This window comes from Bos indicus, chromosome 19 (genome assembly GCF_029378745.1).
Source record: "Bos indicus isolate NIAB-ARS_2022 breed Sahiwal x Tharparkar chromosome 19, NIAB-ARS_B.indTharparkar_mat_pri_1.0, whole genome shotgun sequence".
NCBI lineage: Eukaryota > Metazoa > Chordata > Mammalia > Artiodactyla > Bovidae > Bos > Bos indicus.
The window spans coordinates 41,733,511-41,755,918 of NC_091778.1; the positions used below are offsets into that span (position 1 = coordinate 41,733,511).

Consider the following 22,408-nt stretch of genomic DNA (forward strand, 5'->3'; position numbering starts at 1 on the left):
TAACTGAAAGCACTTCTCAAAGCAGACCCTCTGCATTGGGTTAGTGCTTGTAGTATCCATCTTGAGTTGGTTTGAATAACACTTCTTTGGGGAATCTTCAGGGAAAGGAAAGTTGGGTTAATTTAAATTTGTATAAATTGGTCTGGTCTGGGAAAATGTAGAGATCTGGTTGTATTCTATCACTAAGATCGGAATTTCGAGTGAGTTAAGTTTTTATTTAGGAAAAATAATGGAAAATTGCTAAACCCAACCAGCTTGCAGTCGAGATTTGTTTCATAGTGATGAGTGAGGTAGAAAGGGACAAGGAGACCTGAGTTTGAGTCCTTACTCTGCAGTTTCCTCCTGAGTGATCATGGGAATTGCCCTTAGCTCAGTCGGTCTGCCTCTTACCGTAGTGTGTAGACAGACTCCTGCTCCTCGAACTTCAGAGTTCTCACCTGTAAAATGGGAGTGATAATACTTTACTGTACAGGGCATCACTGTATACTCCGTGTCCCTGACAGGAGAGTGACATGCTTGCAGTCTTTGTGAAGGCAGCAGGGAGGCTGAGAGCCACTGCTGGTAGTCAGCGCTAAAGACAGTCACTTGATCAAAGAGTGTGCGCGCACACACACACTCCACGGCTTGCAGGACCTCAGTTTCCTAACCAGAGACTGAACCCGGGTCATGGCAGTGAAAGCCCAGAATCCTAACCACTAGGCCATCAGGGAACTCCCAAAAGTGATTTTTTTGAGGGGTCTATTTTGAAATTGGAGTTTGAATTGAGCCTATTTTAAAAAGGTATCTTTAACTGTGTAATGTATTAGTGGTCTTTTGCAGTGGGTGACTTTAAAAAAAGGTTTGCCTTACTAGAGAATTACTGCTTTGCCTAATAAGTGACACTCACTATCAGATTTAAGGTTCCCTTCAGGTTATTTCTTATTTCGTAGCACGTAGGTTGGTGGGTCTGGGAAGAATTAGGGACTTGTCTGAACCTCTTTTCCAGGTCATTCTAGAAGACAGTTTCAGCCGTGGCAATGGCCAAAGTAGGTAAAACGGGAACCCCAGAAAAGGCAGAAACTGAGGTGACTGGAATTGACAATGTTTGTTTCTGAATGGACTATAATTTTCCCTATTGTTAGGCTGCTGGCTATATGCCAGCTATGGAGACCTGAGTGGAATGGTCATAGTGATCCCAGAGAATTGAATAGAAGAAAGTTTATTTCTTCTTCTCCATATGTTTCTTTCATTTTAACACCCGCCACACTCTGTGATAGATGTTCTGCTTATTAGCATTTACTATTTTGACCAGTTCCTCAAGCCTAGTATGTTAGATTCCTGGGAAAGGAAAACTAGACTTAGTTTTGAAACCAGAAATGAGGAGGTAGTTCCCTTAGAGGAGAGTCAGCTGCTTGTTCTTTGAAGTGAATTCAGACACTTCTCCCCGTGGGAGCCACCCAGCCAGAGTAGTGTCCAGGTTTTTGTGGTTGGAGCAAAAAGTTCTGTTGGGCATACAACCTTTAGAGGCATTACACTGGGAGGAGTTGGGATTTTGAAGACATTCACAGTAATGTTTTTAATCAAATTTTACTTACCTACAAATGTTCTTGGTTTTATAGAAACTGAAATATTTGCTGTTTTATCATTCTCCGGGCATTGAGAGAAGTTTTTAAGTGTTCTTTATTCACAGAAAGATTTTGTTCACTCCTATAAAGAGTTTAGAACGAAACCTCTGCAGTTATTTGGCTTTTGACTTTTAGGGGTTCAAGAAGTGGGATTTCCTTGGGGTGACTTTTTGGAGGTATTGTTCTTGAGTTTTGGTTTTGGCTTTGCCCCCTACTTCAGTGTCTTAGGGTAAGAGTCCCCTGGCTTTAGTTTCATTTGTGAAATGAGGAACACTTAGAAACTCTTAACAGGGAGACAGCCATATAGTTTCTGAGTTTTAAGTGTTCAGCCACTGATGATGGGTTAAATTTGCACATAGTACTTATGCCCTTATCAGATTCCAGTCATGTGACTGTATCAGGGGTCAGTAAAGTTTGGCCCATGAGTCAGATCTGGTCCATGATCTGTTTTGTATGGCACAATGACTAAGAACGTTTTTTTACATTTTCAAAATGTAAAGATCAAGAGAATGAAAAGACAAGCCACGGAATAAGAGAAAATATTTGCAAAAGGTACAGCTGATAAAAGACCATTAGCTAAAATGTATAAAGAACTCTTAAAACTCAACAATAAGAAAACAACCCAATTAAAAAGTGGGCAAAAGACCTGAACAGGCACATCATCAAAGAAGAAATATAGATGCCAAGTCAGCACTTGAGAAGAGCCCAACATCACGTGTCACTTGGGAATTGCAAATTAGAACAACAGGACTGCACACCTATTAGAATGCCCAAAATTCAGAATTCTCGCAAAGATATGGAACAGTAGGAACTCTTACCTGTTGCTTGTGAGAATTGCAAATTGATACAGCCACTGCAGAAGATATTCTGGCAGTTTATTACAAAACATACTCTTACCATATGATCCATCAGTCATCAGATCAGTCGCTCGGTTGTGTTCGACTCTTTGCGACCCCATGAATTGCATTATGCCAGGCCTCCCTGTCCATCACCAACTCCCAGAGTTCACTCAGACTCACGTCCATTGAGTCAGTGATGCCATCCAGCCATCTCATCCTCTGTTGTCCCCTTCTCCTCTTGCCCCCAATCCCTCCCAGCATCTGAGTCTTTTCCAATGAGTCAACTCTTCGCATGAGGTGGCCAAAGTACTGGAGTTTCAGCTTTAGCATCATTCCTTCCAAAGAAATCCTAGGGCTGATCTCCTTCAGAATGGACTGGTTGGATCTCCTTGCAGTCCAAGGGACTCTCAAGAGTCTTCTCCAACACCACAGTTCAAAAGCATCAATTCTTACTCCTTGATATTTACCCAAATGAGTCAAAAACTTATGTCCTCACAAAAGCCTGCACAAGGATGTTTATATCAGCATTATTCATAATTGCTCTAAGACTTGGAAGCAACTCAGATGTCCTTTAGGAGGTGAATGGATAAAACAAACTGGTACATCCGGATAGTGGAATGTTATCCAGCGCTAAAAAGAAATGAGTTTTTAAGCCATGAAAAGACATGGAGGAAACTGAAATGCATATTATCAAGTGAAAGAAGCCAATCTGAGAAAGGTACATGCTGTATGATCCCAACAGTGTGACAGTTCTGGAAAAGGCAAAACTATGGAGACATTAAAAAGCTCAGTGGTTGCCAGGGGTTCAAAGGACGGGGGCAGGGAGGGATGAATAGGCAGAGCATAAAAGAATTTTTAGCAAAGTGAGATGATTCTGTATGGTATGACATTGGTGTTTACGTGCGTGCTGTGTAACTCAGTCATGTCCAGCTCTTTGCAACCCCATGGACTGTAGCCCGCTAGGCTCCCCTGTCCATGGAATTCCCCAGGCAAGAATCCTGGAGTGGGTTGCCATGCCCTCCTCCAGAGGATCTTCCCGATTCAGGGATCAAACCCGTGTCTCTTACATTTCCTGCATTGGTAGGTGGGTTCTTTACCACTAGCACCACCTGGAGAGCCGACTACATTATTGGACAGTTGTCATTATTTGTTGTTCAGTCACTAAGCTGTGTTCAACTCAGCGACCCCATGAACTGTGGAGTGCCAGGCTTCCCTGTCCTTCCCTATGTCCTGGAGCTTGCTCAAACTCATGTCCATTGAATCGGTGATGCCATCCAACCGACTCATCCGCTGTCACCCCCGGGTCCTCCTGCCCCCAGTCTTCCCAGCATCAGGGTCTTTTCCATTATATATTTGTCCAAACCCATGAAATGTACAACTGCGTGAGTGAACCCTAGGGCTTCCAGCGGTCCAGTGGTTAAGAGTCCACCTTGCAATGCAGGAGACACGGGTGGACTCCCGGGTCCAGGAAGATCCCACGCGCCTTTGGAGCAACTAAACCCAGGCGCCACAACTACTGAGCCTGTGCGCTAGAGCTGCAAGCCGCAAACTACTGGAACCTGCGTGTCCTGGCACCTGTGCTTGGCCGTAAGAGAAGCCACGTCTGTGAGAAGCCTGAGCGCTGCAACTAGAGAAAGCCCACCTGAAACAACGAAGACGCAGAGCAAAGCCAAAAAGAACTAAAGGATTTAGTTAAATTAAAAAAAGAGAGTGAACCCCAATGTAAACTGTGGGCTTTGGGCGATTATGAGGTATCAGTGTAGCTTCATCAGTTATAACAAATGCAGCACAGCAGGATGCAGATAGTGGGGTACTGTATGTTTGGCTGGGGGGACAGAGGTTTTAAGGGAACTCAGTACTTTCTGCTCTTTTGCTGTGAACCTAAAACCGTGGTTAAAAATGAAATTTAGTAATGTAAAAGGCTGTCAAAGCAAAATAAAAGAATAATGTGCAACAGAGACCATAGACAGTTTACAGAGCTTAAAGTATTGTTTTTATCTGGCCTTTAACGGAGATTTACCGAGCCCAGGACTGGATCACGGTGCGCCTAGGAGATGAGTGCCTAGTTTCTCTGGTGTCGTGCCCGGGCCTCTAGTTCTTCTGGTACTCAGTGTCTCTCAGGGCAGAGTTGTTCTCTTGAATTTGTTTCTGCTTAACTTGCAGGTATATGAGTGACCTAAAGCTGCAGATTAAAACGGAGAGAGAGCAGTGCCAACTGCACGCAGGGCAAGGATGCCAATTCCTCCTCCTCCTCCACCACCCCCCGGTCCTCCTCCTCCTCCCACTTTTCATCAGGTAGGTTGTCCTTCCACTCAGCTATCTCAAAACCTGAATGCATACTTAGGGCTTCCTGGTGTAAGACATATGGTGTGGGAAGATGGAGACTGAATAAAAGTCTGTCTTCCTCAATTAGTTCTGATTCCTGAGAAGTTCTCTTAGGACCATAATGGCTTGTCTTGGCTTTCCTCTCCTGGTTCAGTCTAAGTGGAGCTTTGAGCAGGTGGCATCAGTGTCTCTTCCCTGTTAAACTATTTGTGACATAAAGGTCGGTGTATCCTTTCTCTGTGCCCCAAAAGAGACCTACCTAGCTAGTTTGTTTCAGTACTAGGACTAGAACTCAGACCTGCCAACTTGTGTTTTTTTTTCCTTCTAAGTTTTGGGTTTTAGACATTTTGTTTGAGAATATGTATGAATCCCCTTTTAAAACCTTATTTATTTTTGGCTGTGCTGGCTCTTCATTGCTGTGGGGGCTTTTCTCTAGTTGTGGTGAGCAGGGTCTCCTCTCTAATTGCGGTGCTCGGGCTTCTCATTGAGGTGGCTTCTCTGGGGAGCAAGATCTCTAGGCGTGAGGGCTCAGTAGTTGCGGCACGTGAGCTCAGTGGTTGTGACTCTTGGGCTCTAGAGCACTGGCAACGATAATTATGGCGCCCAGGCTTCGTTGCTTAGAGGCATGTGGGATCTTTCTGGATCAGGGATTGAACCCATGTCTCCTGCCTTGGCAGGCAGATTCTTTGCTACTGAGCCACCAGGGAATCCCTGGATTCCCTTTTCAGTTGAAATTTTATGTGGAAGACCAATAAGTAAAGTAGGTAAAAGCAGAACTGCTCTTGATAGAGTAGAGTTCAAAGATCCACAGTTAATCCTTGGATCCCTGTAGCCTTTAGGTTACTGCACTGCATTGTTCTTAGTCATTCCCTCATAGCCTTTTCACTGGGGGCTTACTATGTGTCAGAGACTTGGCTGACTACAATTTCGAAAAGCCATATAATTTTACTCTATACTTTAATTTTCTCTATACTTTTTAATTTTCGTTTTTTAAAAACATTTTTTATTGTTTTTGGCTGTACCACTTGACTTATGGGATCTTAGTTCCTTGCTCAGGGATTGAACCTGTGCCCTCAGTGAAAGTGCAAGAGTCCTAACCATGGGACTGCCAGGGAATTCCCATATAAGAGCTTATATATTGCTTGACTCTCCACACGAATTTATTTAAAAATTAAAAGGGGAAATATGCAGATAAGCAAAAAGAAGCAGATAAAAATCATCTGTGATCTTGACAACCTGAAATGAAGCCGATTCTGCTTTTGAGGGCCCCCAGTATAATGAGTGAGACAGGTAAGTCAACAGACAAAATCCATGCTATGCAGAGATATATGGGGCCATAAAAAGGGCACCTCACCAGTGGTCGAAGGAGAGGAGGTAGCCATAAGAGAAGCTTCTGGCGGGAGATGATGCTGAGCTGAATCTTGAAAGATGAGTAGAGTTTAGCCAGAAAAGGGTGAAGGTAGGCACTTGAAGTTGCTTAACTGGCATCCTCCTCGTTGTTCTTTTTGATTGACCTTTTAGATTACTTTCAGCTTTATGCTATTATAAACTGTTTTTTCCTGTTATTATCTTTGTGCACTGCTCCAATTATTTTCTTCAAGTTAATTTCTGGAAGTAGAACTCTTGCACTAGACTTTTGTGCTATTTTTTGGCTGTGCCTCATGGCATGTAGGCTTCCTAGGTGGCTCAGTGGGTAAAGAATCCACCTGCAGCGCAGGGGATGCAGGAGGTTCGATCCCTGGGTCGAGAAGATCCCCTGGAGGAGGGTGTGGCAACCCACTCCAGTGCTCTTACTGGGAAAAATCCCATCGACAGAGGAGCCTGGAGGGCTACAGTGCATGGGGTCACAAAGAGTTGGACATGACTGAAGCGACTGAGCACGCACGCACGCTCGCACACGTGGCATGCAGGATCTTAGTTCTGTGACCAGGGATCAGACCTGTGCCCCCTGAAGTGAAAGCACGGAGTCTTAACTGCTGGACCACCAGGGAAGTCCTGTGCTAGACTTGCCTGAATCTTGTGACCACCACAGGGCAGGTTTTTGTTCTGTACGTTTTTTTAACATCTTCAGTGTGCCAGGCACTACGCAGGCAGTGCCTTGACAAAGCTAACAAACTCCTTTTGTAATTTTAACCTTAACCAATATCATAGGTAGATAATAATACTGTTTTACACTATGTATTTTTTTTATTGTTGAAGGTTTTTTTTTTTCTTTTCATATTTGCTGGCTCTTTTGACTTTCTTCACCCTGTATTGTTCATGTGTGTGCACTAAGTCGCTTCAGTCCTCTGACTCTTTGTGATCCTATCTATGGACTGTAGCCTGCCAGGCTCCTCTGTCCATGGGATTCTCCAGGCATGCATACTGGAGTGGGTTGCCATTTCCTTCTCCAGGGGATCTTCCTGACCCAGGGATCAAACTCAAGTCTCCTGCATTTCCTGCTTTGCAGGCAGATTCTTTACCTGCTGAGCCACCTGGGAAACCTCAGTACTGTTTATATAATCTTTCTTGCTTATTATCCTATTGATTTCTGAGTCATCTTGTTTGTTAATGCTATATAGATTTAGAACACTACCTTTGTTTCTATCATATGTTACGTTTGTCACTGATAATTTCTCCTTCCAGTGTGTTATCTGCATATTATATTCCTAAGTGAATAATCTATAATAAAGAGATCTGTTGGTCTTTTCCTGTATTTTGGTTGTCTTGATAAGAAGTCCTTCCCCTTACCTATTTTTTTCCATATAGTACTTCTGTGGGTTTATTTTTTTACACTTGAAATTTTTAATTCAGCCAGAGTAAAGCCCTAAGGTAGGTATTTAACTTTATTATTTTTTTCTGAAAATTAACCACTTGTTGGACTTCTTTGGCATTCCAGTGGTTAGGACTCTGAGCTTTCACTCCAGGGGGCTCAGGTTTGAGCCCTAGCGAGGGAACTAAGATCCTACATGCCCCATGGTGCATCCCCCAGAAAATTAACCACTAGTTTTTAACACCGTGTATTTAATGACCTATCCTTTCTGCACTGATGAACTATACTTTTATTTTTTCTTCTATAGATCTGGCCCTGCTTATGGAGTGTCTGTTTGTTCCATTAATCTAGGTGTCTGTCCTTGTGTTCTTATTATAGTTGGTCATAGGACTGTTTCAAGATTTGAATGAGATAATGAAAGTAATGTGCTTATTATTATTAGCACAATGCTTCTGGTATAGTAGGGACTCCATAAATGTTTGCATTGATGATGGTGATACAATACAGATAAAGCGTCTGACACAAGCCTAGCACATAGGTACTCTGTTAGATTGGTGCAGGCCTCCTATCAGAAGCCTCTAAATAGGAGGGAAAGCTGTCCCTTCGGTGAAGGACAGCATGAGAAAAGGGTGTGAGAAGGGTGTTTTTTGGCACATGTACCTTATCAGGCTAGACAGGCATTGCATGGAATCCAGTTTGCCGAAGACATTTATCCTGAACTTGTGATGAAGAGGATATTGAGGGTGAACTTTTGTTTCCCTCTTCCTTCAGGCAAACACCGAGCCACCTAAGCTGAGTAGAGATGAGCAGCGGGGTCGAGGCGCCCTCTTACAGGACATCTGCAAGGGCACTAAGCTGAAGAAGGTGACCAACGTTAACGATCGGAGCGCTCCCATCCTCGAGAGTGAGTCTGAGCTGCATCGCCTTGCGAACCGCCAGGACCCCAGGGTTGGCCTGGAGACTCGGCCTGGCTGTCATTTTTACTGTTGGATCTTGGGTGGGAGTTTTGTGTTAGGGTATTCTGTGACTGTCTTCTCATTTGTACTTTTGAATGCCTTAGAAATTTCTTTTTGACCTTTGAGAAACATTCTTGGGGTCTTAAGCCTCCCGTCTCCTCCTATGCCTCGTGCTTGTTAGGGCACATCCTTGGCTTTTCTGTGAGGGAACCACCACAGTCCTGAAAACTGATAAGCTGAAGCCAGTAATGATTTTATAATTGCTGCAAGTGTTCTTGCTGGAGGGCCTCTGGGGAGCTGGCTCACACCTGGGTCCCAGAGCCATCAGCCCCTGATCATCTGGGACTTGGAGAGGAGAGCTTAGAGAACTCTCTTCATCCTGGTTACCCCTGTGCCCTAAATAAAGGAAGACTGGCTTCTCGTTCCTTTCGTTCTCTCTCATCACAGCCCAAAGTTTCATCCCCATGCCCACTTGAAGCTGTGGAGCAGAGAGGCTCACTTTCTATTTCAGTGGAAGGACAAAAGCAGTGGCGGTTTGCAAATTAAAGCCCAGGGAGAAGGACGGGTTTCTCCTCAGGATTGACTTGGTCACCAGCTCAGAGCACGCATGAAATGACAATCCTAATGGTGTGCTTTCCAGAGCCCAAAGGGAGCAGTGGTGGTTACGGTTCTGGAGCAGCTGCCCTGCAGGCCAAGGGAGGCCTCTTCCAAGGAGGAGTGCCAAAGCTGCGCCCTGTGGGAGCCAAGGACAGTTCAGGTATGTGGTAAGGACTTCCTTAGGGTATTTCTCAAATGTGTTCATTTTGGACTGATCCTAAGCGGGACCTCTGGAGATCAGGAGCACGGTAGAGGTGCGACAAAGAGGGGAGCAGGGGAGGAGTGACAGAGCAGAATAAAGCGGGAGCTGAGGCATTCGATGAAAGTGCGTTCGACTTGTAGCAGTAGTATTTGCTAATGGACCCTGAGCCTAAAACCAGGTTAAAACCCAGCACCGTACCTGCTGCCATGCAGGTTGCACAGAGGAGGCGGGGTGACACGGAGATAACTCACCACTGTGCACCTGGCTCTGTTGACCTGGTGCTGTCTGCTGTATTTGTAGAGAACCTGGCTGGTAAGCCAGTGCTCCAAGTCCCCAGTTCCCGAGCTGCTGCCCCGAGGCCTCCAGGGACCACAGCCAGCGGGCGTCCTCAAGATGACACAGACAGCAGCCGGGCCTCACTCCCAGAGCTGCCCCGGACGCAGAGACCCTCGTTACCGGACCTCTCTCGGCCCAATCCCACCAGCAGTACCGGGATGAAGCACAGCTCCTCTGCCCCTCCTCCACCTCCCCCGGGGAGGCGTGCCAACGCCCCCCCCACGCCCCTGCCTATGCACAGCAACAAAGCCGCGGCCTACAACAGAGAGAAACCCCTGCCGCCCACGCCTGGACAGAGGCTTCACCCGGGTCGAGAGGGACCTTCTGCTCCACCCCCAGTCAAGCCGCCTCCTTCCCCTGTGAATGTCAGATCGGGACCAAGTGGCCAGTCTCTGGCTCCTCCTCCGCCGCCTTACCGCCAGCCTCCTGGGGTCCCCAACGGACCCTCCAGCCCCACGAATGAGTCAGCCCCCGAGCTGCCACAGAGACACAATTCTTTGCATAGGAAGACTCCAGGGCCTGCCAGAGGCCTGGCGCCTCCTCCGCCCACCTCAGCCTCCCCCTCTTCACAGAGTAATAGGCCACCTCCCCCAACCCGTGACCCTCCCAGCCGGGGAGCAGGTAAGTGCCTGGAAGTACCTTGTGTTTCCCCTCATATTCAGACTGAGTCTCTCTTCCTTTTCACCCTTCTCACCAAAGCTCTTCTTCAGTGACTGAAGTGAATACTCATTGGACAGGTTTATTAGTGCCTTTTTACATGTCAGATTCTCTTGTTAGGGAAACAGCAATAAATTAAAAAAAGGCAAAAAATCCTGTTCTGAACACTGAGGAAAATAAGTTAATAGAAAAAAATATATATGTGTGTGTATGTATAAAGAAAACAAGCAAAAAATATATATATATAAACACATAGTATATAGATGCTTTAGAGAAATACGAAGCAGAGAAAGGGGATGGGGTGTACTGGAGTGGGGATGAGGAAATACTTAAATTGCAGGGATGAGGGTAAAAGTAGGGTCAGAGAAGGCCTTACTGATAAAGCGACAGTTTGGCAAAGACCTGAAGAAACTGAGGGAATGCACTAAGCAGGCATTGAGAGCAGCAGATGCTAAGGCCCTGAGACTGGGGACAGCAGGGAGACCGCTGTGGCAAGACCAGGATATGCGATGGGACAAGCGACAGGACATGGAGGTCAGGAAGCTAGATTCCATGAAAGAGTAGCCAAGGACTTTGTGAAGGCTTCAGGTTTTAGTCCGTGTGAGATGAGGAGCCACTGGGTTGCGGGGAGGATGGGAACATGGAAGTAGCATTGATCTACCTTTTGAAAAGGTCACTGGACCCTGTGTTGAGAAAGACCACAGGAAGACAGAGGGGCCAAGGGAGAGCACTTGGGAGGCTAGGGCAGTGAACTGGGTGTATGGTGTATGCGTGGGTCACAGCAGCTTTGGGGAAAGATCAGTGTTCCATCGATCTTGTTTTTTTGTTTTGCTTTTAAATATCTATCTGTTCGGCTGCTTCCAGTCTTAGTTGCAATGCGTGGGCTTCTCTCTAGCTGTAGCTCGAGGGCTTTCTTGCCCCACACCATGTGGGATCTTAGTTCCCTGAACAGGGATCGAGTCCCCTACATTGGAAGGTGGATTCTTAACCACTGAACCACAAGGGAAGTTGTAGGTGTTCAGTTTTGAATGTTAAGTTTGAGACCTGAGGGTAAATCATGGATTGGCGATTGGCTCTGAGACTCTGCACTTCAGGGGGATGGTGTGGGTTAGAGAGGGGAATTTGAAGAATTTTGAGAACTACATGCTGGGGTGAAACCACCTGGGGAGTGAGTTCATTAAAGGAGAGAAGTCTGGGGCGTGAGTCCTTCCTATAGCAGAGGCCAGAGCATTGAGAGTACTAAGGCAGAGGAAGCTGAGAAAAGGCCTGGAGTGAGGGAGAAAGGAGGAACGCCAAGAGAGTAATGGGAAAAGTCCGAGATAGTCAGTGAGCACCCGGGGCCTGTGCTGCAGGTGGGTCAGCTAAGCTGAAGGCTGAGAATGACACTGGTCTCAGCAACACGAAGAGTCATTTTGAGGATCCACAAACTACCCTTGTGAGTAGTTTTAGTGGAGTGCGGAGGAGAGGGTGACGCGAAAGTCTGATTGGATTGGGTTCAAGCATGCGGGAATAGGAGAGGCCTTGATGAAGACAGCGGTAGACATCTAGGGAGTTTGCTGTAAGGGGAGAGGGCTGCAGCTATGCGGAACGGTTGCTGGAGGAGGATATGAGATTGAGGGCTGATCCCCCTGCCCCATGCTCCAAGATGGGAGAGATTTCAACATCTGTTTGTATGCTGATGGAATGATCCTGTAGAGAAGGGAGATTGCCTGGATAATCCTCAGGGAGGCAGAAAGGAATGAAATCTGATCCACAGGTCAAGGGTTGATCTTAGGTAAGAATTCAGATAGTTCTTCTGGGTAGCAGAAGGGATGACTGAGCATATAGGCAAAGAAGCAAGTGAGTAGGTGGGTGTAGTGATGGGAGCGTGTGGAAAGTTTCTTCTGTTTTTTTGTTTTTGTGGTTCTATTTTCTTGGTGAGTTTGAAAGCAAGGACATCTGCTGTGAATGTGGGTAAGGAGTTAGAGGGAGATTTGAGGACAGAAGAGGGCATGAATTGGCCATCTGGGCGCACGGGTGAGTGAGGGAAAGAGGGAAGTGTGCTGCGATGACCAGTGACACAGAAGGCTCACTCCAGCTTAGGGGCCACATGTTTCAAGTGAGATTCATCAGCTCGACGTGTGTTCAGCTGCGTCTCTGCCAGTCCTGAGTCGGGGCAGAGTTTAATTACCCAGGTTAGCGTTTTGTAGGCATGTGTGACCATGAGGGAGAGTCGGGCAAGGGAGGTAAGGGGGTGTGTAAGGGAGTGGTTATCACAAGGGACCCTGCTGTTAAACTGGGTGAGGAAAAGATTCAGGAACCTTTGAAAAGGTGGAAGAGAGGAGTTCTACAGTGTGACGGTGAGCTCTCTGGACTCTGAATCAAGCGAAGAAGTTGTGTCATCTTTCAAAATAGGTGAAAGTAGAGAGTGAATGAGACTCTGACAGCTCTCTGGGGCCTTCTTAGTGTTCTATAGTGTTAGTCGCGTCCAGCTGTTTGCACTTCCATGGACCGTAACCTGCTAGAATCCTCTGTCCATGGAATTCTCCAGGCAAGAATATTGGCGTGGTTTGCCGTTCCCTTCTCCAGGGGATCTTCCCGACCCAGGGATTGAACCTGGGTCTCCTGTACTGAAGGCAGATTCTTTACCATCTGAGCCACCAAGGAAGCCCTTCTTAGGCCCAGGAATTTTGGCTCCCATATTCTGTTGTATAAGCTCTCCTGGTGGCTCAGTGGTAAGCAGTCTGTTTGTCAGACATCCAGGTCCCAATCCCAGGGTTGGGAAGATCCCCTGGAGGATGAAATGGCAACCCACTCTAGTATTCTTGCCTGGGAAATCCGATGGACAGAGGTGCCTAGCAGGCTACAGTCCATAGGGTCACAGAAGAGTCAGACACGACTTAGAGACTAAATAGCAACAATTCTTTTTTATCACTGGGCTTTGAGCGGCACCCTCCACAAATGACTTTTGAACTTTGGCTTTAGACACCCCACGTGTATAGGTGAAATCATTGAATAGGGAGGTTTGTCACCAGGAAGCGTGTATTAAAGGCCCATTAACCTGCACGCTGCTTGACTAAGTACAGAGATGTCAGTTCTGGGAGCTGGCCATGGCATCAGGTGGTCACATAGGAGCCTAGTACATGGCCAACCCTGTATCTCTCTGGCTTTAGCTGGAAGGATAGTCCCAACATGATCTTTGATTTTACAAAGTTTTGGTTAAAAAAATTTTTTTTTAACTAAAGAATGTTTTTTAAATGACCCTTTAACTGAGCCAGAGCACATATCTTTCTAAACCCAACCAGGAATAGAAGCAGGGGAAAATGTAATTTCCGTGGGTGTAATTGAGTCGTTTTAAATGTCTGTAGACTTCTTGCTTCCCACTTCTCAGTTCTTTCTTTGTGATTTCTTTAGAATATTGTGAAGTTATGAGTCTTATTCTTCTATTAGCCATCACCAACTTTGAAGCCTGCCATAGGCCTCGGCCTACTTTCTGCATCAGTAACCAGAGCTGCTGCTGCGTCGCTTCAGTTGTGTCCGACTCTGTGCGACCCCATAGACGGCAGCCCACCAGGCTCCCCCGTCCTTGGGATTCTCCAGGCAAGAGCACTGGAGTGGGTTGCCATTTCCTTCTCCAGTGCATGAAAGTGAAAAGTGAAAGGGAAGTCGCTCAGTCGTGTCTGACTCTTAGCAACCCCATGGACTGCAGCCCACCAGGCTCCTCCTTCCATGGGATTTTCCAGGCAAGAGTACTGGAGTAGGGTGCCATTGCCTTCTCTGTTAGTAACCAGAACAACAGTTCTTAAAAATGATACTCTGAAAAAAAAAAATTGAGATATTTTAGTCAGAGATCTTGTGAATATTGGCTCCATTTGTTTATGAGATTGGGCCTATCGCTCTGATTTCTGAGTTTGTTTCCTGATCTGTAAAATGATATTCATAGTACTTTCAGAGGTGGTTGTAAATAAAAAAATGCATAGAAGTGCTTTTTAAACTGTGGTGTGCTGGTGAGCTTAGTGGATTTATGCAAAGGGCTTCTGGGTAGTTTTCGTGGACTTATTTCTATTAATTAATCATACTATGATAATGATAACATGTTATAATGTACTTTTGTTTCTTTATGAATGATTTACATTTGAAAGAATATGTAAAAAGGCAAAAGAACATGTAAAACAGGCAAAAGGAGTCTTTTGCCATGCCCAGGGTGCTTAGAGACCAAAAATATCCCTTCTTATTGGTCCATAAAGTTTCTTTTTGAATTTTTTCTCTGTAGAGTAAAACACTATTTTAAAGGGCATTTTTTTCTTTTGAAAAGAAATCAAGGATAGAGTGGGAGGTTGGGTTTAGTAGATGTAAGTGCAACATTGTAAATCAGCTATGTCTGTGTGCTCAGTCCTGTCCAGCTCTTTGCCACCCCATGGACTATAGTTTGCCAGGCTCTTATGTCCATGGAATTGTCCAGGCAAGAATATTGGAGCAGATTCCATTCCCTACGCCAGGGGATCTTTCCAACTCATGGTTCGAATCTGGGTCTCTCACAATGCAAGCAGATTCTTTGCCATCTGAGCCACCAGGGAAGCCCTGCTTCAGTTTAAAACAAAAGAATCAATAACATCACGCTTTACTCAAAATTGGGTTTATCTTGGATTACAAAAGTTGATCTTCCCACCCTGAGGTTTCTTTTACACACTGCTTGTCTCTTGGGGTCATTGGGTTCCAGCTCTGTCACTTGAAGTAGTCTTAAAACTGGATGTGACAAACAGTAGAACCTGGTCAGGATTTCCGTCCCTGAGCTAAGGAAGCCAAGCAGGTGGTTCTTCGTCCTGCTCCATTTTGCCTGTCCAGGTTGGCTCTCATCACTGCCACCTGCTCACAGCCTCACTGGTGTCCTTTTGAGCCTGGCTGATGCTGTCTACTTTAATTGCCCTATCCCCACCAGGGAGTCTGGGTAGACACAGATTTCCAGGACCCTACGAAATCTGACTGTGAAGAAGGCTGAGCACGAAGAATTGATGCTTTTGAACTGAGGTGTTGGAGAAGACTCTTGAGAGTCCCTTGGACTGCAAGGAGATCCAACCAGTCCATTCTGAAGATCAGCCCTGGGATTTCTTTGGATGGAATGATGCTGAAGCTGAAACTCCAATACTTTGGCCACCTCATGCGAAGAGTTGACTCATTGGAAAAGACTCTGATGCTGGGAGGGATTGGGGGCAGGAGGAGAAGGGGACGACAGAGGATGAGATGGCTGGATGGCATCACTGACTCAATGGACATGAGTCTGAGTGAACTCCGGGAGTTTGTGATGGACAGGGAGGCCTGGCGTGCTGTGATTCATGGGGTTGCAAAGAGTCGGACACGACTGAGCGACTGAACTGAAGAAATCTGACCATGAGGGAAATATTTTGAGGATGACCTGAAAGAGCTTTGGTTTGAGCAGATTTGGTATGAAAACAGGGTTCAAAGATCTGCTGGGAGGTGTTAAGGAGGTTTCTCTTTAATTATTACTTCTAATGGACACTGTCCATGCTTATACAGACCTTGGAGATTGAGGGAGAGTTTACGTTCTGAGTGTGTTTTGTGGGAAGCTAAAACTGACATTTACTGGGCCTACAGTGCCAGACTCCTTGTCTCTAAGCATCAACCCATTATTGTTTCATGCTTAACTACGGTTACTCTATAGAAATTCTGACAGTAATTCAGGAGGAATAATATATACTCTAATTATTAAGACAGTGTTGTTTGTTAAGCACAGTAGTATCTCTATGTACTGTGTAAGGAACAACTTCTTATTGGGCATAGCCTAGGTACCAAAAGACATACCTCCATCTCACTGGGTTGTACATTTGTTGGGGAGGTAATTAATACTTGTGGTAATTATGAAAAGCAGTATGTAGCAGTTTTCTTACTGTGAAAGAGTAGGCTTGTTCTGGGTCTGTTAGATCTGTGACCTTAGATAAATAGCCAGAGTCCCCGTTTCCTCATTTATGCAATGCCACGGGGATAGTGGCACATACTTGTACGGGGCTGGCTATAAGAAGTTTTAAAGATTTAGTACACCGGCTCAGTAGTTGTGGTGTGTGGGCTTAGTTGCTCTGCAGCATGTGGGATCTTCCTGGACCAGGGATCGAACCTGTGTTCCCTACACTGGCAGACACATCTTAACCACTGGACCACCAGGGAAGTCCAATGTCCAGCATGCTTTTGATATTATCTAATACTTGATGGCAGATTTTTGTCTTTTAAGGGTGAATTTGATATTTGGAAATGGCCAAAAGTCAGAGTCAGACATAGTTAAGATATAGTTAAGAATATTTTTGTTGGTGGTGCAACCTCAGAAAATGGGAAATGACCATCATATAATAATAATTATGGATCTGTCTGACTGGGTTTGGAGACAATTCTTAAGAGGCTTTTCCGATTTTTTTTGAGCAATGAGTCTGTCACTGGAAATATGTAACTTCTGTCAATGAAACTATTATACATAATTTGAAAGGCACACATTTTAGGCTGTGCTGCTGAGTGCTGGAATAAGTGACATAGTCTCTAAATGCTGCCAGGGAACAAAGGAGGAAATCAGAATAGAGTGGATTGCTTTGAGAAAGCCTTGAGAAGATGGGAATTGAGTTAAACCTTCAAGGATAGGTAGGATTTGATAGTAAGGACTGGTCACAGGAGGAAAGCATAGGTAATTCAGGTTATTTAGCAAATATTGATTAAATACCTACCATTTGCTATACATCTGGCTGAGCTTGGGAACTCAGATGAATGGACCCTGCTCTGACTTTAAGGAATGTACAGTATACTGGGAAAGAAGCACATATAATGAATAATTGTAGCATAGTAGAGTAGTAGAGAGAGACAGAGGTAACAGTGGGAGTGTGGGTGGAATGGTGCCAGTTCGACCTAGGAGGCAGGCAAGGATGGAAAGAACGAAGGCAAGATCAGGTCACCTACGTGGTAGATTACTGTGTAAGCAAGGAATATCGTGGGGTGATACTTGTGGAAGCTAAGGATTTGAAACTTTATGAGGTAGGAAATGCAAAGCGCTTGGAAAAGTTTGAGCTAGTATTTGAGGGAGATTAGTGAGTTGGTATGCAGAATGGATGGGAAGGCTAAAAGATCAGAAGCAAGGAAAACAATGGCGAGGCTTTTTGCAGTAGAACCAGCTAAAAGTGAGAAAGCCCTGACTTTGAATTGTGGAGGCAGGCGTGGAAAAGCCAAGAAGGAATCATCACGAATAAGTAGAGTTCTTGCCTGACTTGTCATGGGAAATGAAAAAGGGTCATCTGTTCATTCTGAACTTTGTCTCTGGAAGAATGTGATGTTGCTAAAGAAACAGGAGGACTTCTGGCGATCTGAGAGGTTGGGACTCTGCTTTCAGTGCAGGGGGCACGAGTTCGACCCCTAATCAGGGAAACTTAAGATCTCACATACTGCATCAGCGCAGCCAAATAAATAATGTAAAATAAAGAAAGTAAAAATTTTGAAAAAGAAACAGGGATGAGAGGAGGGGGTGTGACATCAACATGCTGCCCAGAGGCTCCCAGAGGCTGGCTCTTCGGGAAGGTGCCGAGGTGCTCTTTTGGCCCGTGCCTCTCACATCCCTCTGCCCATCACTGTCTCTGCATCCAAGCCTAACTGCTTTCGATTCTAATTGCAGCTCCTCCACCCCCACCACCAATGATCCGAAATGGTGCCAGGGATGCCCCCCCTCCCCCACCACCATACCGAGTGCATGGGTCAGAACCCCTGAGCCGAGGAAAGCCCCCACCTCCACCCTCAAGAACGCCAGCCGGGCCTCCTCCACCACCGCCGCCCCTGAGGAATGGCCACAGAGATTCCATCACCACTGTCCGATCTTTCTTGGGTGAGTAGCTAGTGGTATTAGTCTTGTAGCTCCTAAGGGACTTCACTGACTCCAGTGGCCACTGCACAGTGGGCATGGCCAGTTGGTACCCTCTTCACTGCAGTTCCTTTCCTGATTTCCCTTCAGACTTCTGTTCCTATCCACGTACATTGCTTTCCTTAGGTGAATTCTCAGCTCAATTGCTTTGGAAGAGATTAAAAGTAAAATGAGCAAGTGTTTTGTTAACTCTGATAGGAAGTGTTTTGCTAACTCTCTTGCTCCTCAAGCCTCATTATGTGTGGTTAGCTTTTAGGTCCGAGACTGTATCCTCTTCAGGATTATTGAGACAGGAATTTCATATTCTCTGAGGAAGAAAGGCTCCTTTCTGGACCTTTGAAAACAGAACATTCTATGCACAGCATTTATCTGATAAGCCAAAGCCACTGACTAGCTCTGTTACTTTGAAGAAGTCACTTCATTTTTCTGGACCTCACTTCCCTTATCTGTGAAACAAGGAGATTGACTAAGTGGACTAGAGTTATCAGGTCCACTTTTCCAAGGTTATAAATGAATCTTGGGCTCCACCTGAGGGAATCTGATTCATTAGGTCTGTGATGAAGCACCAAGTAAAGACTGTCCAGCAGGTATTGTTAGACCCTCTGTTGAGGGACAGGGAGGCCTGGTGTGCATCAGTCCATGAGGTTGTGAAGTGTTGGACACGACTGGGCAACGGAACAACAACTGTTGAGGAAGTCTGGAAAGATCTGCATGGTCCGTTTTAGCCTGCGCACTGTCGACTTACCTCTTCCCTGCCCCTGCTCTGGTTTCTTCCTATTAAGTGGACTAGGGTTTTTGCTTAGAAGATATGCCTTGTGGAATGGTAATCAAGTCACCCCCATAGGAAACTTGAGCTTTCATGTAGAAGAGCCATGGGAACGAGGAGCAGAGGCCATGCCATGGCTCTCCCAGCTGTGTTACAGAATTCCCTGAGGGGAGTCCAGACTGAGAAGGAATTAACCTGGTCAAAATCTCTCAGTAGCTGGTGACAGATATTCCCAGGTTAGCTTAATTTCTACCAGTTTGTGGATTCAGTTCAGTTGGTTTCCCGTGGTGATAGTCTTTAAGATGACTATGTTACTAAAACAGAATTATATTTCTTTCCCCTCCCAGGCAAACAGCTGGGCTCCTTTACTGGGATGTGCCTGGTTTGGAAACATCCAAACCAAAAGTTGTAAAGAGCCAGTTTGTGGAAAGAAGTAAAGAACCATTTCAAAGACTCATTCCTTAGTGTAAAGAGCCTTTGAACACACTCTGCATACCAGGCATGGAGAGCTGTTGCCGTCCTCATGGGTTTACTGAGCAAGGCAGGCCCTCACAGTGCATCAGGAAGGGTTAGGAGTAGCGGCGAGGCGTGTGGGAGCCGAGGCAGACTTAGGGATTAATTAGGCGGTGATAGGAATTAATGCTCCATTCCTTTTGCAGATGATTTTGAGTCAAAGTATTCTTTCCATCCAGTCGAAGACTTTCCTGCTCCGGAAGAGTATAAACACTTTCAGAGAATATATCCCAGCAAAACAAACCGAGGTAAGAAGAGAATCAAGAAAGTTCCTCCATAATTATGCAGGCTATAGAATTGATGTGTGTTTTTCTTAGGTTAACATTTGCTTCTTCTTGTCTGCATTTTCTTAAAAAGACAAAACCTCATCCCAGGTTTTAAAGGATAGCTCAAAGAGCCTGTCTGTCTCTTGTTTTAGGAATGTTTGGGTGATTCTGGGTCTGGTGAGTGACCTTATGTATGTGGTTTTTATTTATTTTTTTTCAGCTGCCCGTGGAGCCCCACCTCAGCCCCCCATTCTCAGGTGAAGCCTGGCTTGGTCCTGCTCCTCAGGAAAAGGATGGACCCTCTCCTCTTCTCAGATGGTCCCTTCCATTCCCCTGAAATCTGCATGACAGCTCCTGATGTGTTTCTCCAGTGCAACCAACCTCTAGACTCCAAGCGTCCTCCCAACTCACCTCCATCTGTGTATGCATCTCATCTCTGGACTTGGTGACGGACTGTCTGTATTGACAGTAGGGCCTCAAACCCTGCATCCATCCCTCTAGCAAGCCCTGCTGGCCAGATGAGGAAGCAGCTTCCATGTCTCCTGCTTTCCTCTGGGGAAAGGTGCCTTGTTGTGATGAATGAACTCATTGTCGGGGTAGGGTGGGAATGGTCCTCCCACTTTCTCCTACCCACTGTAGTGGGGTGGGGAGAGAGGAACTTGATGGCTACATTATATTTCTTCATTTTAGGAAGCTGGTATGGCCAGGGCTTCCAGGAGTGGGCATTTTTAGTGAAACAGGAAAGGAGTTTGCAGAGAAATGATCTGTTTTAAAGGTCACGTTTGGAGCATAGGCAAGGAAATGGATCTGCTCTATTTTTAGGGGTATTTTGGTTTTGCTGTAACCCCACCCCACACCCAGAAATAGGCTGGATATAAACACTAAATACTAACCAGTTGAACTAAACATCAGTGAAAAGAGAAGGTGAAATAAACTGGGCATCCTTTCAGAGCTAGTCAGTTCCTCTGCAGCACAGGGACCAGGGGCCATGGTGGGAGCACTCTGGGACTCCCTGCTCCACTTCCGCAGGTGCTGAGGCTGAGGGATGTTGTCGTTCTCTCACCACCTTATCCCCTCAAGAGAAAAGTCCCTTTCATTCATTCATTATGGATTCTCAAATCCCTAAAACCTCTAGTGAGAGATAGGAAAATAGGACCTTGGCCTTGGCCTTAACCTTGACCTTGAGGCTGCCTCAGTGTTTTACTGCCTGGCTCCAGAAGCCCCTGGCCCTTTCAGTCCTGTTCAGAAACTGCAGCCCCCAGGATGAAAAAGGAGGGAAGGGTGAAGCACCTTGTGGAAAGGTCCAGCTCTCTGGGCTGTGAAGACTTTGAACTAAGGCCCACCGGCTCTGAAATTCATAGCCCAGCTGACTGAGCAGGCTCTTCCCATTCCCTTCCCCATTTAGCCGCAAGCCTGCATAGGTTAACATTTCTGAGTAGAGACAGGCGAGGAAGCTTCTGGGGGAGTCAAAGATTCCTCTGTGCCAAGAAGCACCATGACTTTGGTGAGGTGTGCTTCGATCCAGTTGATCTTCTATGGCAGCCAGCAGTGTTGTTTCATCTTCCAAGTCCTAGTTGAAGAGCCCAGAGAAAATGGAGGTTCCCAATCTAGGTAGGACCTGAGCTTGGATCATGGTACAGGGACTTGCCCTTCTCCGACAGCAGAATGGAGCTCCACATCCAGCTGGTGTGGTTTGCTTAAGCTCTTGAGTGCAGAGGCTGCTCAGAGCTTAGAGTGAGAGCAGAGGAACCATGCTATTGTTTGGAACGAATGGGGAAAAGTCCACGAAGACTTTTCACCAGGTACGTCACAGGCTTAAACTGTCCTAGGGACTTTCCAATCTATTGAATCACAAACTAAGGGTCTTTTCATGGTGCCCAGTGAAACCCAGGTCTTCCCACTGCTAGATGAGAGAGCTTGTAACTTGGGTTACTTGTCTGGGGTCTGCTATCCTTTGCCATCCCCTGGACCATACTGACTGTTGAGGCAAACCGCAACACACTTTTTCTAATCGTTCTTTTATTTATAATTCTTATTTTCACATCTGTTAGCAGTTACCTCTCAGCAGTATCCCTGGCATCCTGAAGCCAGAGGAGCTGAGAGAGGGGATGCTAGTGGAGGGCCAAGGAGAAAGTGCAAGACTTGACACTGCAGCAGAGTTCCAGGGTAGACACTGACCGGTTACTGCACTCGGACTGTGAAGTCTTCCCATTTGTTTTTGAAATGGGAGTTGATGCCTTTTGTATAATGTTATCAAAGTGTTCCCTTCCCGCACTACCTCCGCTACTCAAACACAGAGCATTGAAATAAGCGTTACACGTAAAAGCCAAACCCCAGGTTTTCATTGGGGCTTCTTCGTCCTCCCCTGTGCCCTGCTGCCCCCCATATTCCCCAGAATTTGGACTGTGTCATGTGGGTATGGATTGTACTTTCAGTTTCTTGGCCTCATGGGAAAAGGCCTGGGACTAGATCTAGTCAGCTGGATTTTCTTCCGCAGAGCATGTTGATGACACAGTACCTATTTAAATGTCTTTGCCTTATACCTTATTTGGTTCCTTTGTTAATAACAGATTTATTATCATGTATATTTACTATTGAAGAATGGGAATGTGAGCCTCATAGTTACTGATCTATTTTGTACGCTGTAAAAAGCTTGTAATATAGGTTTGAGGTGGGCTGGCTATAAGAGCACTAAAACTTCTCACCTTTTAAA

At 45.8% G+C, this 22,408-nt stretch overlaps 1 protein-coding gene across 8 annotated transcripts in view; it reads left to right on the forward strand.

Annotated features, from left to right (window-relative positions):
* The window catches only part of WIPF2 (WAS/WASL interacting protein family member 2), a 38,375-nt gene extending 15,967 nt beyond the window's left edge, over positions 1 to 22,408 (forward strand). For all 8 annotated transcript variants that reach the window (XM_019981516.2, XM_070773431.1, XM_070773429.1 and 5 more), the window contains 7 exons: positions 4,607 to 4,738; positions 8,292 to 8,424; positions 9,117 to 9,233; positions 9,576 to 10,232; positions 17,908 to 18,114; positions 19,576 to 19,677; positions 19,916 to 22,408. In XM_019981516.2, coding sequence (XP_019837075.1) covers positions 4,676 to 4,738; positions 8,292 to 8,424; positions 9,117 to 9,233; positions 9,576 to 10,232; positions 17,908 to 18,114; positions 19,576 to 19,677; positions 19,916 to 19,956 — 1,320 coding nt within the window. In that variant the 5' untranslated portion in view covers positions 4,607 to 4,675 and the 3' untranslated portion in view covers positions 19,957 to 22,408. The remainder of the gene's footprint in view (positions 1 to 4,606; positions 4,739 to 8,291; positions 8,425 to 9,116; positions 9,234 to 9,575; positions 10,233 to 17,907; positions 18,115 to 19,575; positions 19,678 to 19,915) is intronic.